At 43.8% G+C, this 16824-nt stretch overlaps 1 protein-coding gene across 1 annotated transcript in view; it reads right to left on the reverse strand.

The window, feature by feature from the left end:
- The window catches only part of LOC147113404 (pancreatic lipase-related protein 2-like), a 39754-nt gene that overhangs the window by 13710 nt on the left and 9220 nt on the right, over window positions 1-16824 (reverse strand). Inside the window, exons 3-8 of the mRNA XM_085994415.1 lie at window positions 6503-6628; window positions 2606-2740; window positions 2404-2512; window positions 1059-1178; window positions 851-970; window positions 567-685 (exon numbers count right to left, since the gene is read on the reverse strand). Coding sequence (XP_085850541.1) covers window positions 567-685; window positions 851-970; window positions 1059-1178; window positions 2404-2512; window positions 2606-2740; window positions 6503-6628 — 729 coding nt within the window. The remainder of the gene's footprint in view (window positions 1-566; window positions 686-850; window positions 971-1058; window positions 1179-2403; window positions 2513-2605; window positions 2741-6502; window positions 6629-16824) is intronic.

Consider the following 16824-nt stretch of genomic DNA (forward strand, 5'->3'; position numbering starts at 1 on the left):
GCAGTCTTTGATAGTCATAAGAAACATGTGATTCATGGGGGAAAGGAAACATTATAGAAATAAGAGAAAGAATTGCAAAATCATAAACACTTCTTTTCAAATGCATTTACAGAAGTGCAGCATCTGATTCCTAGAACAATTAATCATCCCTTCTTTTAGTAGTTTCTCTACTAAAGAGGAAGCCATGAATGGAGAGTGTGCCAAAGATCTGAGTAAACTTTCCCTACTGAAGTCGACCCTCTTAATTCAAAGTTGCTTAATTCAAATTATCTGATAATTATTTTAGCACTAAATTCCCATTTTGCTGTATTGTTTACATTGCTTAGTTCAAACTAATGAATAATTCAATTCAGTAGAATATTCAAATCTTTTTAGACAGTAATAATTGTAAAAGTCCTCTTCACTGCAGTTTTTGGTGTTCTCTAGAAACAAAAAAATGACTTTGAATTGTATTTAACGTTTGTTAAAATTTGATTATAAAGAAAGATGAGATATGCAACTAACTCTAAAACTCTTCATTACTATGCAACTTAAAATGCTGGGAGAAATAGCAATAGGAAACTTACTGCTGTAAATTTATCATAGTTTTTGCATGGAATACCTATGAATCCATTTCTGGTTCTGATGCTCTCGGTGTAATATTTATATGACCGTAAGTGGTTACATGCTGCAAAATTACGAACACCTTTAAAAGAATATTTGTACAATTTATTACAGTGAATGTGAAACCATACTTTAATAAACCAGGAGTTCTCAATAACTGATAGATAATTATAGATAATGAATTTAGTATAATGAAAGAGAAATGTTGGTGATCTGAAGCATGCACTGAATAAGAAAGCTTTTATACCTTCCCAAATGCCATTAATATCAATTATTGTTGAAATAATATTTTTTTTACATCCTGGCATTAATTCTCCACCATTTGGATAGAAGTCAAGATGTCCCATGGGTTCAAGCATTCCAAAACCTGTGAGGTTAATTCAATTACAATTAGAAAGCAGTAAAAATCAATTGTAACTTTCTGTTGCTCAATGATCTTTTGTAGAAAATCTTACCAAGGTAAGGAATCAATGGAGCACCATTAGTGTGGATAATGTCAACAAACAATGCATCCGAAACATCCAGTCTAACTTCAATGGGAGTGCCCTTAAAAAAGGGCTTGGCTGGATCTAGACCTACAGTAAATAATAAAGCCAGTGAACTGCAGCGAATGCAAATTTTACACAGTAACTTTCATTCGATGTTTTACTTATTTCTGTGTTGTAAAATATTACATGCCGAGTGCATTCGTTTTTCCATTTTGAGCCCCAGTGATAATTGCACACATACTTTTCTGGAGGGATAAATGGCTTTAAAATTTGGGGAAAACATATTCTGAGCAAAAAATGTGAATATAGCCCAAATTGATAGGATTAACATCTCTCTCTGTTTTCTACAATGGTAGTCTCAATTTAGTCCCAAGTGGGTGTGACGTAAGAAAACTACTAGGCACTTGGTCTGAGTATTAAACAAGGCTTTAATCAACTGTTTTCAACATGGAGATCTAGTTGTGTCCTTCACTAGTTCCTGTTAAAGAATGTCCTGAGCAAGCTGGGCCCATGCCCGAGTATTTATACTCTCCCTGGACAGCACCACCAGCAGGCCACCCAGTATTATTTCATAAGTCGTTTCCACATGAATGACAAGATTCATGTCAGGGTGTATATTCACAGCTCCAAACTGTCATTGCTGTGGAATATGCAATTTTTTTCACATTTTTGCACCCAGTGTCAGTATGCAGTACTCCCAGCATGAGTAATATGCCAGCTGTAAGCCTCATCTATTCCCCAGGGCAGTTGTCTTTATGGCCTTTATCTCTGAGTCAGAGTGCCAATTAGTGCCAAATTATGGGTAATTTTATGCTGTGTACTCCACAGCACTGGAACGTAGATTGACACTTTCCAAATTTACTTCACTCAGAACCCTTACAGTTGGCAGATACAAGAGACTTTCATCCCACTGGTCTAGACTGAATCCACATTCAGATCCCAGATGTGGATTGACTAAATTCTAACCCAATGTACCGTTGAGTTCTTTGTGCTTTTTAAAATGTTGTTTTACATTTTTGCTGTCCTTCGCACAAGCAGCCTTGGGTAATTACCTGTCTGCTCTTAGACATACATCAACAAATCAAGTGAGTGTGACAGTCTTCATCTACTGTGCATGAGCAACAGAACACTAGCTCCTGGCACAAATACAATATGTTATTCTGTCATTGTCAGAGGAGCTCCTTGGGGGGGGGGGGATTTTTTAGCTTCAGGGAAGGAAACGGGAGCTTAAAATGCATTTGTAGAAAAATCCTCAATTTTTATTTTTGCTTTTTATTCCCAATAAGTACTTCCTGACTGCTGAAATATTTACCTGTGATTCTTCCAATCCCTGGAATGCGTCTTCCTGCTCCTCCAGCACCATGAGCACCCAGGCTATGGCCAATAATGTGGACCTCAGAACGTGAATAGTCAAAATCTTTCTATTTATACACAAAAGAATAGATTTTAATGTGACTGTGCTATTCTTTTGGGAATTGTAATGTAATGTAACTCTTCAGTAGGTTTGACTTTACCTCTAATACTTCAATAAGATATGCAATTTCTGCAGCAACGACCCGGACGTTGTTAACAGCCTGATCGTATAAGGTTCTTGAACCGCGTAGCCAATCAATACAAATGCAATTCACATCTTCCACTTCAAACAGTACCTTAAAAATAAATCAACAATAAATACAACTTGCATTTATATTGCACCTTTAACATAGAAAAAATGTCCCAAGGTGCGTCACAGAGACATAATCAGAAATTTTAAAAATTACACGCCAAAAAAGGTGATATGAGGAGAGGTAACCAAAAGCTATGTGAAAATGGCAGGTTTTAATGAGGGGCTTAAAGGAGGAGAGGGGCACAGAGAGCTGGAGGGGCGTAAGCAGGGAATACCAGAGCATGGGGCCTGAGTAGCAGAAGATGGGCCGCCAATGGTGGGGCGAAGGGAGGGAGGAGGCACAAAAGGGTAGAGTAGGAGGAACAGAGAGCTGGGGGCGGGGGGTTGTAAGGCTGAAGGAGGTTACAGCAATAGGCAAGGACACCTCCAATTTAAAGTTGTCATTCTTAAGGGATTTAAACACAAGGATGAGAACTTTAAATTAGAGGCGTTAGGGAACTGATCATCAATATAGGTCAGCAATGACAGGGCCATAAGTGAGTGGGACTTAGTGCAAGATAGCATACAGGCAGCAGAGTTTTAGATGAACTGAAGTTTACAGAGGGTTGGAGGCTAGACAGAAGAACATTGGAATAGTCAAGTTTAAAGATGACAAAGGCATGGATGAGGATTTTAGCAGCAGATGGGCTGACGATGTTACTGAGGTGGAAGTAGGCAGTCATGATTGGGAGATTTTTTCAGTGCCACATGCAGAAGGAAGTGTGGTTGGACAAGGGTAGAGAGATGTGGGTGGTCAGTGATCAAGACCATGGGAGTAAAGGGGCCATGGGAGATGGGAAGGTCGACGGATGTCTGTGAATACGGGTCGGAACGTTTATATGGAGGGAAAGATTTATGGAGGATAGGTGAGCAGTGAATTAAGAGGAGAGAGGGCAAGGGGAGCCAAGATGGTGATTGAAATCACCGAGGATGAGGATATGGGTTCGGAAGTTCAGCTTGCTTTCAAATAGGACACCAAGGTTGTGAATAGTCTGGTTCAGCCTGAGACAATGGCCAGGGAGGAGGCTGAAATCAATTGCAAGGGTACACAGTTTGTGGCAGGGGCTGAAGATGATGGCTTTGTTCTTCCCAATATTTAACTGGAAGAATTTGTGGCTCGTCCAAGAGACAACTTTGGAAAAGCTCTCTGGCAAAACAGCAGCAGTGGAGGGGTTGAGAGAGATAGCAGTGAGGTGGGGTTAGGTGTTGTTATGTCTGTGGATCAATGTCGCCAAGAGGCAGCATGTAGATGAGGAAGAGGAGGGAGCCAAGAATATATCTTTGGAGGATTCTGGAGGTAATGGTCTACCCTATCTGTTCCCCTTAATATCTTGAAAACTTCGATCAGATCACCCCTTAACCTTCTAAATTATAGGGAATACAACCCTAATTTGTGTAATCTCTGCTCGTAATTTAACCCTTGGAGTCCAGGTATCATTCTGGTAAACCTACGCTGCACTCCCTCCAAGGCCAATATATCCTTCCTAAAGTGTGGTGCGGAGAACTGCTCACAGTACTCCAGGTGTGGTCTAACCAAGGTTTTGTATAGCCGCTGCATAACCTCTGCCTCCTTGTATTCTAGTCCTCTAGATATAAAGGCCAGTATTCCATTAGTCTTTTTGATTATTTTCTGTACCTGTTCATGACACTTTCATGATCTTTGCACCTGGACTCCAAAGGGGGAATTTTTCGGGGGGTCTGCGGGCGCGAATGGAGGCGGGTCGGATGGGAATTTTTTTTGACAGCAGTTCGGACCCCGTTGTTAACCCGCCTCCATGTTAGTCTCCCAGATGTTGGGTCTGTCAGCACTGAATTTGTGCATGGTCCCTTTAAGGAAACCGATTGATGTTGCGTCATCAAATTACATCATCAGACTCGCTTCCTTCAATTGGCTGGGAAACGCGCTGGGCGGATTTAACAAGCCAATTCAATGTAAGATTACTCTACAGAGTGGGCTGGAACCAGCAGCGGGTTCGCACCCCACCACCGACCTGGCCGCACCGGACCCGCCTCGATAGGCGAAATCACGGCTCAAGTCTCTTTGGACATCCACTGTTTTTAGCTTTTCACCATTTAGAAAGTACCCTGTTCTATCCTTTTTAGATCCGAAGTGGATGACCTCACATTTGCCTACATTGAAATCCATTTGCCACAGTTTTGCCCATTCACTTAATCTATCGATATCTCTTTGTAATTTTATGCTTTCATCTACACTGCCGCCTATCTTTGTGTCATCGGCAAATTTGGATATATGACTTTCTATGCCATCATCTAAGTCATTACTAAATACTGTGAATAGTTGAGGCCCCAACACAGATCCCTGCGGGACACCACTCGTCACATCTTGCCAATTTGAGTACCTGCCCATTATCCCAACTCTCTACCTCCTGCCGCTCAGCCAATTTCCTAACCAGGTCAATAATATGCCTTCAACTCCATGGGCTTCTACCTTAGTTAACAGTCTCTTATGTGGGACTTTATCAAATGCCTTCTGGAAGTCTGTATAAATAAAATCCATAGTCATTCCCCTGTCCACTACTTTAGTCACCTCCTCAAAAAATTCAATCTGGTTTGTCAGGCATGAGCTACCTTTCACAAATCCATGCTGGCTCGCTCTGATCAGCTGAAAATTTTCGAGGTGTTCAGTCACCCTATCCTTAATTATAGACTCTAGTAATTTCCCGGCAACAGATGTTAGGCTAACTGGTCTATAATTCCCTGGTTTCCCTCTCTCGCCATTCTTAAATAGCAGAGTGACATGTGCAATTTTCCAATCTAAAAGAACGGTTCCTGAATCGATAGAACTTTGGAAGATTATAGTTCGGGCATCTGCAACGTGTCACCTACTTCCTTTAAAAGCTGACACTTGGAGGTTGGGGAGGAGGGAGCAGCGGAGAAGGGTCGAAGGAGAAATGTGGTAGTGGAGAGCAGAAGCCAGATTTATCTTTGCTTTCCAGCATTATCTTGGAGAGTGGATGGTTTTGGCAGAGGAAAGTGAGGCCTGGTAGCACTTGATGTGGTCCAGCCAGATCTGTGACAGATGGCTAAACTAGTTCTGTGCCAGAAACGGTCAAGTCTCTTGGACTTGAGGGAGCAAAATTGGGGTTCATATCAGAGAAAAACCAGGATGGGTGAGAGCAAAGGCTTTGCTGGGGGCAAGGGTATTAAAGGTGGAGGTGAAAGCTGGTTGAGCGGATCGACAGCTGCAGAAGTATTGTGGCAAATAGAAGTCCAAAGGCTAGGCAGTTGTGAGTTTGAAAGTGCCGTTATAAGTGATTTGGGGGAAGAAGTGGGGTTGGAAAAGAATAGGGAGATGTGGGTCATCAGTGATCAAGACCATGGGAGTAAAGAGGTCATAGGAAATGGCAAGGTTGAGGGGCCTGCCGTGAGTATGGGTAGGAAAGTTAGGGAGGGTAAGAGAGCAGTACATTAAAAGGAGAGAAACCAAAGGGAGCAGAGATGGAGATTGAAGTCACTGAGGGTGAGGAGTTACTCAGTGCAGAGGCTGAAGGAGGAAAGGAGAGAGGAGATCTTAGTGAGAAACAAGGGTGGGCTTGTAGGTATGGTAGATAATGAGGATTTTAAAAAAGGAGAGGCAAGAAAGTTGACTAAAGGGAGATGCTCGAAGGAGGAGAAAGTACCAGAAGAGTAAGGGTTACACTTACATGTTTTACTAAGAAATTGATTTATATTAATTTCGGTATTAACTATCACGATGATATTAACATGAATAAAATCTGCCTTTTATATTTGTTCCAGCAAATACCTTGCACATGTCAAAGAGCCATGATTCTTCTCCCTTGTCTATATATCCGTGAATTATGAAGCGGGTTTTTTTGGTTCGGTCAAAATTAGAGCTTTCGATTGTTGAAGGATTTATTCCAGTAATTTCCTGTGGAGAAAGTATATCTGTAAATTGCACCGGAATAACAGTATTAAAGCAGCTGTTATCTTGGTAAAAAATCTTACAATACAGCTCTCATATTCTTAATGTACATGTTTCATTGATGCATGATAATATCACCATGCCATTGTTCACATCTTAGATTTATTTATATTATTACATATTTAAAAGCTATATTATTAGAGTAAAATGAAGCTTTCACTGCAGCAGATAGAACTGTTCCAAGTGGGACTTACCTGCTGCAGCACAAGGTTTATCGGAATGAAAATTGTGGGGATTACACAATGGGGGCTAATTCAAAGTCCTGTTACCTTGTACTCCCTGCAAAATGTCATTGTCGCTTTAAATACTGATTAAAGATGTTGCTTAATCTAATTTACTTCTGAATGACAATTTAATTTCTTTGTCATTGCTAGCTCACAGTTTTTCTGCCCACCCAATGTACATCCAGATGTTAGACTTGGCTGGGTGGTATCACTCTTGCCTCTGACTCAGACATTTGAGGGTTCAAGTCCCACTCTAGGATTTAAGCAAGTAATATAAGGTGACACGTCAGTGCATTACTGAGAGGGTATTGCATTGTCAGAAATACTGGCCCCGATATTAGCTCGGAGGTTGGGGGGGGGGAGGCGGAGCTGTTTTGAGGTCGGGAAACCCAGAAGAACGGGTTCCCCTTGGTTCCTGGCAAATTTAATGGCAGGACCTGATTAACATTTTTTGTCTCCATTTCCCTGCTGCAGCCAGTCAGATTGAGAGGTTGGCTGGCTGTCGGGCAGGTAGGCCTTCGGCACCAGGCCACAGCCGGAGAGCAGAGAGGAGGGAGGGAGGGATCGGAAGCCTTGGGGGGAGATTGGAAGGGTCGATGGTGGAGGAGAACGGAGGCCACAGGGGTCAGGGGGGGGAGATCGGAAGGTCCTCGGGAGGGAGATCGGAATGGCCTTTTGGGGTGGAGATTGGAAGGGCCTTGGGGGCGGGGGGGGCGATCGGAAGGGCCATAGGAAGACCCTGGGGGAGATCAGAAGGGCCTGGGGGAGGGGGGAGATTGGAATGTCCTCGAGTGGGGGAAGGGAGATGAGAAGGGCCTCGGGGTGGGGGTGATATCGGAAGGGTCGGGGGGGAGGAGAGGAGATCGGAAGGGCCTCGGGTGGGGGGGCGAGCGGTGCCGGGACGTCAGAAGGGCCTCGGTGGGGGAAATTGGAAGGGCCTCGGGTTGGAGATCGGAAGGGTCGGGCAGGAGATCGGAAGAGTCGGGGGCGGTCCGATGGCGGGGAGTGGGTGAAGCAGGTAAACTGAATCCAGCAGGTAAGTGGAAAGACACTTACTTCCTGGATCCAACAGTCCTCGCCTCCTTTTAGCCGACGGGAGTGCTTTGTGCATTGAGTGCTGTTGGAGTTTTGCTAAGTGGGAGAAAAATCATTTAAGTGTATTTTGTGAATTTTAGTGTGTTAAGAAGTCAATTATTTGAAGTAAGTTTAATTTTTTAAGGGTTTTTTAAACTCTTGGGCAGTTTAAACAGGAAGTAGAATCCAGGTATAAAAGGGGAGGGGCTAGTGCGGTGCACGGAGTGCTTTGTGCATTGAGTGCTGTTGGAGTTTTGCTAAGTGGGAGAAAAATCATTTAAGTGTATTTTGTGAATTTTAGTGTGTTAAGAAGTCAATTATTTGAAGTAAGTTTAATTTTTTAAGGGTTTTTTTAAACTCTTGGGCAGTTTAAACAGGAAGTAGAATCCAGGTATAAAAGGGGAGGGGCTAGTGCGGTGCACGGTGTGCTTTGTGCATTGAGTGCTGTTGGAGTTTTGCTAAGTGGGAGAGTTCGGATAAGTGGGAGGTGAGGGTGTGTTTTTTGCTCTGTTTTATTCCCCACTCCCAGGCTTAGACAGCACTGCGGAGGCGGAGCAGCGAGACGAGTCAACCAAACAGGCTCCACAGACAGTATTCAAGGAGGAGGTTGGTGATCAGCTGGTTGGTTGGTTTTCTTCCTTCTCTTCTCTTTCATACCTTTAAGTTGGTAAGTCCTATTGAATAGTGGTGTGATATTATCATATATATCCGGGCAGGGTCTTCATAACTTCATAACTAATAATAAGAAATTTAATTAATTATATAGAATGGAGCAGGTGATGCGTTACTGTTGCGAGATGTGGGAGCCGGTGAACCCCATTGAGGCTAACGGTGATTACATCTGCGACAAGTGTTTGCTGCTAGAGGAACTCAAGTTCCATGTTATGGAGCTTGAGACCGAGCTTCGGACACTGCGACACATCAGGGAGGGGGAGAAGTTCCTGGACTCTATGTTTCAGGAGATGGTCACACCTATGAAGTTAATTACTGCAGATGTAGTCCGTGGTCAGGGACAGGACGGTGTGACTACGAGTGAGGAAGGTACAGGGATCCAGGATGTAGTGTTGAAGGAGACGCAGCCCTTGTTCTTGTCCAGCAGGATCGAGGTTCTTACTCCCTGTGAAGGCGGGAGCGGGGACTGCAGGGAGGATGAGCAACCTGGCCACAGCACCGTGGTACAGGGGGCCATTCAAGTGGAGGGAGTAAAAAGAAATGTTGTAGTGGTAGGGGATAGTATCATTAGGGGGATAGATAGGGTTCTCTGCAGTCAAGAGCGGGAGTCCCGAAGGCTGTGTTGCCTGCCTGGTGCCAGGGTTAAGGACATCTCTTCTGGGCTGGAAAGAAACTTGCAGTGGGAGGGGGAGGATCCAGTTGTCGTGGTCCATGTTGGTACAAACGACGTAGATAGGACAAGGAAGACGGTTCTGTTAAAGGAGTATGAGCAGCTAGGGGTCAAATTAAAAAACAGAACCTCAAGGGTAATAATCTCTGGGTTATTACCTGAGCCACGAGCGAATTTGGCTAGGATAAATAAAATTAAAGAGTTAAATGCGTGGCTCAAAGACTGGTGTGGGAGAAATGGGTTTTGCTTCTTGGGACACTGGCACCAGTACTGGGACAGGAGGGAGCTGTTCTGTTGGGACGGACTCCACTTGGCCAGTGCTGGGACTAGAGTCCTGGCGAATCATATAACTAGGGCTGTAGAGAGGGCTTTAAACTAATTAGTGGGGGGGAGGTTTCTAGAGAGCAAATAATAGAAATGACAACAGAGAAGGTCATAGACTTAGGTAGCAGTGGGGGAATTAAAAAACAGAATGTGTCAGGAAGGGACAGAAGGTATGGAGTAAAAAGTAAAGTACTAAAAAGGGAAAAAACAGGAACTAAGTGTTACAAAACATATTTGAAAGTTCTTTATCTGAATGCACGTAGCATTCGTAACAAAATGAATGAGTTAACGGCACAAATAATGACATATGGGTATGATCTTGTGGCCATTACAGAAACATGGCTGCAGGGTGACCATGACTGGGAATTAAACATACCAGGTTATTTAACAATCAGGAAGGACAGGCAGGAAGGGAGAGGAGGTGGGGTGGCTATGTTAATAAAGGAAGGAATCACTATAATACAGAGAAATGATATTGGGTCAAAGGAGCAGGATAGTGAAACAGTTTGGGTGGAGGTAAGGAATAATAAGGGGAGAAAAACACTAGTGGGTGTAGTCTATAGGCCTCCGAACAGTTGCAACTCTGTTGGACGGAGTATTAATCAGGAAATAGTTGAGGCTTGTAATAAGGGAACAGCTATAATTATGGGGGATTTTAATTATCATATTAACTGGACAAATCAAATTGGGCAGAGCAGCCTTGAGGAAGAGTTCATTGAGTGTATTAGGGATGGGTTTCTTGAGCAGTATGTAACTGAACCGACCAGGGGGCAAGCAACCTTAGATTTGGTCCTGTGTAATGAGACAGGATTAATTAAAAATGTCCTAGTAAAGGATCCCCTTGGAATGAGTGACCATAACATGGTTGAGTTCCATATTCAATTAGAGGGTGAGAAGGTTGGATCTCAAACAAGCGTGCTGAGCTTGAATAAAGGAGACTATGAAGGTATGAGAGCGGAATTAATTAGAGTGGACTGGGAAAATAGATTAAAGGGTAAGACGGTACATGACCAGTGGTGTACATTTAAGGAGTTATTTTACAACTTCCAAAAAAAATATATTCCACTGAGGAAAAAAGGGTGTAAAAGAAAAGATAGCCATCCGTGGCTAAGTAAAGTAATTAAGGATAGTATCCGACTAAAAACAAGGGCATATAAGGTAGCCAAATCTAGTGGGAGGATGGAAGATTGGGAAGTCTTTAAAAGACAGCAAAAAATAACAAAAAGATTGATTAAGAAAGGGAAGATAGATTATGAAAGTAAATTAGCAAAAAATATAAAAACAGACAGTAAAAGTTTCTATAGTTATATAAAAAGAAAAAGGGTGGCTAAAGTAAATGTTGGTCCCTTAGAGGATGAGACCGAGAAATTAATGGTGGGAAACATGGAGATGGCAAAAACACTGAACAATTATTTTGTATCAGTCTTTACAGTAGAGGACACTAAGAATATCCCAACACTGGACAAACAGGGGGCTCTAGGGGGGGAGGAACTAAATACGATTAAAATCACTAAGGAAGTGGTACTTGGTAAAATAATGGGACTCAAGGCGGATAAATCCCCTGGACCTGATGGCTTGCATCCCAGGGTCTTGAGGGAAGTAGCGGTAGGGATTGTGGATGCATTGGTAATAATTTTCCAAAACTCACTGGACTCAGCAAAGGTCCCGGCAGATTGGAAAACTGCTAATGTAACACCCTTATTTAAAAAGGGTAGTAGGCAGAAGGCTGGAAACTATAGACCTGTTAGCCTAACATCTGTGGTTGGTAAAATGTTAGAGTCCATTATTAAGGAGACAGTAACGGGACATTTGGATAAACATAATTTAATAGGGCAAACTCAGCATGGTTTCATGAAGGGGAAGTCATGTTTAACAAATTTGCTTGAGTTTTTTGAGGAAGTAACATACAGGGTGGATAAAGGGGAACCAGTGGACGTAGTGTATTTAGACTTCCAAAAGGCATTTGACAAGGTGCCACGCAAAAGATTATTGCTCAAGATAAAAAATCATGGGATTGGGGGTAATATTCTGGCGTGGGTGGAGGATTGGCTCTCTAACAGAAAGCAGAGAGTTGGGATAAATGGTTCATTCTCAGATTGGCAACCAGTAACTAGTGGTGTTCCGCAGGGGTCAGTGCTGGGTCCCCAACTCTTTACAATCTATATTAACGATTTGGAGGAGGGGACCGAGTGTAACATATCAAAGTTTGCAGATGATACAAAGATGGGAGGGAAAGTAGTGAGTGAGGAGGACATAAAAAACCTGCAAAGGGACATAGACAGGCTAAGTAAGTGGGCAGAGATTTGGCAGATGGAATACAATACTGGAAAGTGTGAGGTTATGCACTTTGGCAGGAAAAATCATAGAGCAAGTTATTATCTTAATGGCAAGAAACTGGAAAGTACTGTAGTACAAAGGGATCTGGGGGTCCTGGTGCACGAAACTCAAAAAGTTAGTATGCAGGTGCAGCAAGTGATCAAGAAGGCCAATGGAATGTTGGCTTTTATTGCTAGGGGGTTGGAATATAAAAACAGGGAGGTATTGCTGCAGTTGTACAAGGTATTGGTGAGGCCGCACCTGGAATACTGCATACAGTTTTGGTGTCCATACTTAAGAAAAGACATACTTGCTCTCGAGTCAGTACAAAGAAGGTTCACTCGGTTAATCCCGGGGATGAGGGGGTGGTCATATGAGGAGAGGTTGAGTAGATTGGGACTCTACTCATTGGAGTTCAGAAGAATGAGAGGCGATCTTATTGAAACATATAAGATTGTGAAGGGGCTTGATCGGGTGGATGCGGTGAGGATGTTCCCAATGATGGGTGAAACTAGAACTAGGGGGCATAATCTTAAAATAAGGGGCTGCTCATTCAAAACTGAGATGAGGAGAAACTTCTTCACTCAGAGGGTGGTAGGTTTGTGGAATTTGCTGCCCCAGAAAGCTGTGGAAGCTACATCATTAAATAAATTTAAAACAGAAATAGATAGTTTCCTAGAAGGGAATAAAGGGTTACGGGGAGCGGGCAGGAAATTGGACATGAGTCTGGGTTCGGAATGGTCATGGCCCTGTGGGTAGTGGAGCGGGCCCAGGGGCCGTGTAGCCTTGTTCTGCTCCTACTGTGTTCTAATTCTGTTAGATTTCAGGAGATGGTTTTATTCCTGTTCCTGGCTGGGGTGGAGATCGCCTTTACAGAAGGTAAGTACTGTAGAAAATATAGGGACAGAGTGATCTCCTGGAAGAATTTCGATCGCCTAGATGGGTCGGAGAGGAATTTCCCAGATTTTTTTCTCCCAAATTGGCCATTGGGTCTTTATCTGGTTTTTCGCCTCTCCCGGGAGATCACATGGGTTCGGGTGGATGCAGAGTGATAGAAGATTTGAGGTTAGGATCAGATCAGCCATGATCTTATTGAATGGTGGAGCAGGCTCGAGGGGCCGATTGGCCTACTCTTGCTCCTATTTCTTATGTTCTTATGTTTCCCGATGCCCGGGAAACACAGCCGGCCAGTGTCAAGTTTAAAATGGTGGTGAATTCTGAGGCTTGCAGCTTTATTATAATCTTTAGATGATCAACATGCCACCTGCGAGCGGGTTGGCTGCATCCCCCGTCCCGCCTCCATTAAAACTGGAAGTGGGCGGGTTGGAGGCAGGTTGGAATCGTGTTTCAGATTTTTTTACATTTTTACATCTCACCCGACCCAAACTCACCAAATGTTTGGAGTTAAAATTCCCCTCACTATCTTTCAGGTGAGATGTTAAACCAAGATACTGTCTGCTCCTCTCTGGTGGACATAAAAGATCCAATGACACTGTTCAAAGAAGAGCAGGGGAGTTCTCCTGGTGTCCTGGCCAAGATTTTTCTTTTTACCAAGACCACTAAAATCTGATTATGTGGTCATTAATTTCATCACAGTTTGAGGGCAGACCTTGCTGCTGCTGTGTTCAAACTGGCTACAAAACAACAAAGTAACTTCAAAAAAATAATTCAATGACTGTGAGGTGCTTTGGGGTGTCCTGAGGATGTGAAAGGTGCACTATAAATGCAAACTATTTCTTTCTTATTCTTGGCATGCAAAGAGGCTTTGTGCTTTACAGAGGACTGAAATTCTGATCCTATGACTGTTGGATGGAAAATACATTATATATTTTATACATTATATATACGCTGCCTCCGCAAGATCCTGCAAATCCATTGGCAGGATAGGCGCACCAATGTCAGTGTTCTCGCTCCGGCCAACATCCCCAGCATCGAAGCTTTGACCACGCTCGATCAGCTCCGATGGATGGGTCACATTGTCCGCATGCCCGATACGAGACTCCCAAAAAAAGCGCTCTACTCGGAAATCTGGCACGGCAAGAGAGCCCCAGGTGGGCAGAGGAAACGCTTCAAGGACACCTCCTTGAAAAAGTGTAACATCCCCATCGACACCTGGGAATCCCTGGCCCAAGACCGCACAAAGTGGAGGAGAAGCATCCGGGAAGGCGCCGAACACCTCGAGACTCTTCGCCGGGAGCAAGCAGAAGCCAAGCGCAGGCAGCGCAAGGAGCGCACGTCAACCCAAGCACCCCACCCACCCGCCCCTTCAACCACCGTCTGCCCCACCTGTGACAGAGACTGTAGGTCCAGCATTGGACTCATCAGTCACCTGCAAACTCATTTTTAATGTGGAAGCAAGTCATCCACTGTTCTGAGGGACTGCCTAAGAAGAACATTATATATTTACTATCTCTTTAAGACTTCACTAGCTTATCTGTAAATATTCCATCATTTTCTTGTGTAAGCAAAGTTGCTTTCATAAGTTAGAGTAAAACTACCACAACAAAACTATATAGTTACTGTTAGGAATACTGATCAGGTCAAAGTAAAAAAAAAAAAAATACAAGCTCATTTTGATTTTTTTTAAACATTCCTTTTAATAATTTGAATTCTCTATAACCATTGGTTTTTAATGTCTGGATTCCATGTGACCAGTAACATTAAATAATGGAAAAATTAACTCAGAAATAAGGGGCACTCAAAGGTGAGTGGCAGCAGTTTGTACCTTTTCTAGATTATTCTGAATTAGGTTCTATAGTTAATGAGTTTATAAATGTGTCAAAAGACATCAGCGATTCGCAAATGACAAAGATTTTTAAATTTCTATTCGCAATTGTGTTTGCTTTGATTTTTTTTTTTCCTTTTCAAATTTCTCTCTTTCTCTCTTAAAATCATTCATTCACTCAGCAGCACTGTCCATAAAATCAAGGAGTAATGAACAGAATTCGAGGCAACCAAAGTATTTTGTTTACGTTTAGTCCAAGCTGTGCTATGTGAAACCCTCAGTGGGACCCCATCAATCTTAACACTGCCGTGCTCTAACAAGCAGCAGTGCTGCATGGGTCAGGAGGGGCTCGAGAATCAAGCTGCTGCCCTCGCAACAATATCACTGTAACCCCTTTCAACCTCTTTATATCTACAGTACTTTTTTAAGCTTTGCATTTTATTTCTTTCTAATATTTTGATATTTTTCTGTTTCTAGGCCTTTCTCAGAAATTATGCATTTGTTTGTTTTCTTCCCGTTCTCGTTATTTTTACATTCTACTATTCTCTAATACCTTCTGTCCTTTATGGTGCTACACATGGCTTCTTGTTGTTTTGCTTTTAATTTTTGACCTTGAGCGCACTCGGTTTATCTTAGTAGTTTTTCAATGGCCGGAATTTTCTCAAGGGGGGGCGGGTTGTCTCTGAGGCGGGCGGGAAACCCAGGAGGCCGACTTTAACGGCAGGGCCTGATTTGAATGCGAGGCCTCGGATTCCCCCCCGCAGACAGCCAGATTGAGAGGCTGGCTGGCTGCGGGCGGGTAGGCCTCAGAAGCGAGGGGCCGGTCCAGGGGAGGGATCGCGGGAGGGGGGATCGGCAATCAGCCAGGGTCGCGGATTGGGGTGGGGGGGAGAGGATTGGCCGGGGTCGGTGATTGGGGGGTGGGAGAGGATCGGCAGGGGTCGGGGATCGGGGGTCGGCCAGGGATCGCGGGGGGAGGAGGTGTCGGCTGGGGATCACGGTGGGGGAAGGGGTTCAGCCGGGGATTGGGAAGGTGGGTCGGCCAGGGATTGGGGATGGGGGGGCAGTCAGCCAGGCTGGCCACCAGAGGATCATGGCCGGGCTCATCATCATCATTGGGACAGGGGGAGGCCTTGGGGGTGGGAGGCCTGGGGGGGTGATTGGAGGCCGCATGAGGGGGGTCTCCGATCTTGGAGGGTGGGTTAGGCAGGGGCTCTGAATCCAGGAGGTAGGTACAAAGCCACTTACCTCCGGGATGCAGCAGTCCCCACCTCTGTTTAACTGCCGGGTTTCACGAATTGTGTGAAACCCATCCACAAGCAGTTAAACACAAAATGGAAGGGAAAAAAGAGGCTTCCAGCCTCATTACAAAGGGTTGAATTTTCCGGGGTGGGTGGTAGCGGGTGAGATCGGTGGCGGGTCGAGTGGGAAAGTTGTTATTTTTGACAGCCAGTCAGGAACCTGCTGTCATCTCGCTTCCACGTGCCTTTCCCACAGGCGGTCTGTCATTGCAGAGCCAACTCGACCGGAAGCAGCGGGGGGCCCAATTGAGATGATTATCAGGTAGTTTACAGGCACATAAGAGCCTTTATTCACTTACTTTTCAAATTTCCCTGCATGGCCACGGGATTCACGCAGCTCGGGAACCACGTCTGTCAACCTGAGGCGTGAGTTCCGTGGCCATTGCTCCAGCTGATTACTTGACAGCATGAAAAACAAACCAAAATAAAAACATGTTGATTACATCAGCTAACAGATTGATGGAGATTCTGTTCTACTTGAAAAGCTACTAGTAAATGTTAATTCAGAAATTCCTGAAGGGATGTGAGTGCTACCCTGAATGGTGAGGGAAATAATTTTCACTGGCCATTCTCGGCTGTTGCCTTCAAACTCAACAGTAATTGCAGTGAATTAATCTGCACTATAAAAAAGTGACATTTACCATTTAAATAAATGTTTGTGTTGTTTCTGGTCAGCTTTTTCTCTCAGTACACTGTAATTGTCCAGTTGCAGATTAAGTCAAGTCATCAACCGTAACAATTTCATTCTCATCACTCATTCCACTTATTAAATTGCTTTCAGTCCCTGAATATAACCAATTTAATTTTTCAGTCAGAGACTTTGGGGGTGAATTTCT

This window comes from Somniosus microcephalus, chromosome 8 (genome assembly GCF_052327205.1).
Source record: "Somniosus microcephalus isolate GS21.2 chromosome 8, FLI_Smic_1.0, whole genome shotgun sequence".
NCBI lineage: Eukaryota > Metazoa > Chordata > Chondrichthyes > Squaliformes > Somniosidae > Somniosus > Somniosus microcephalus.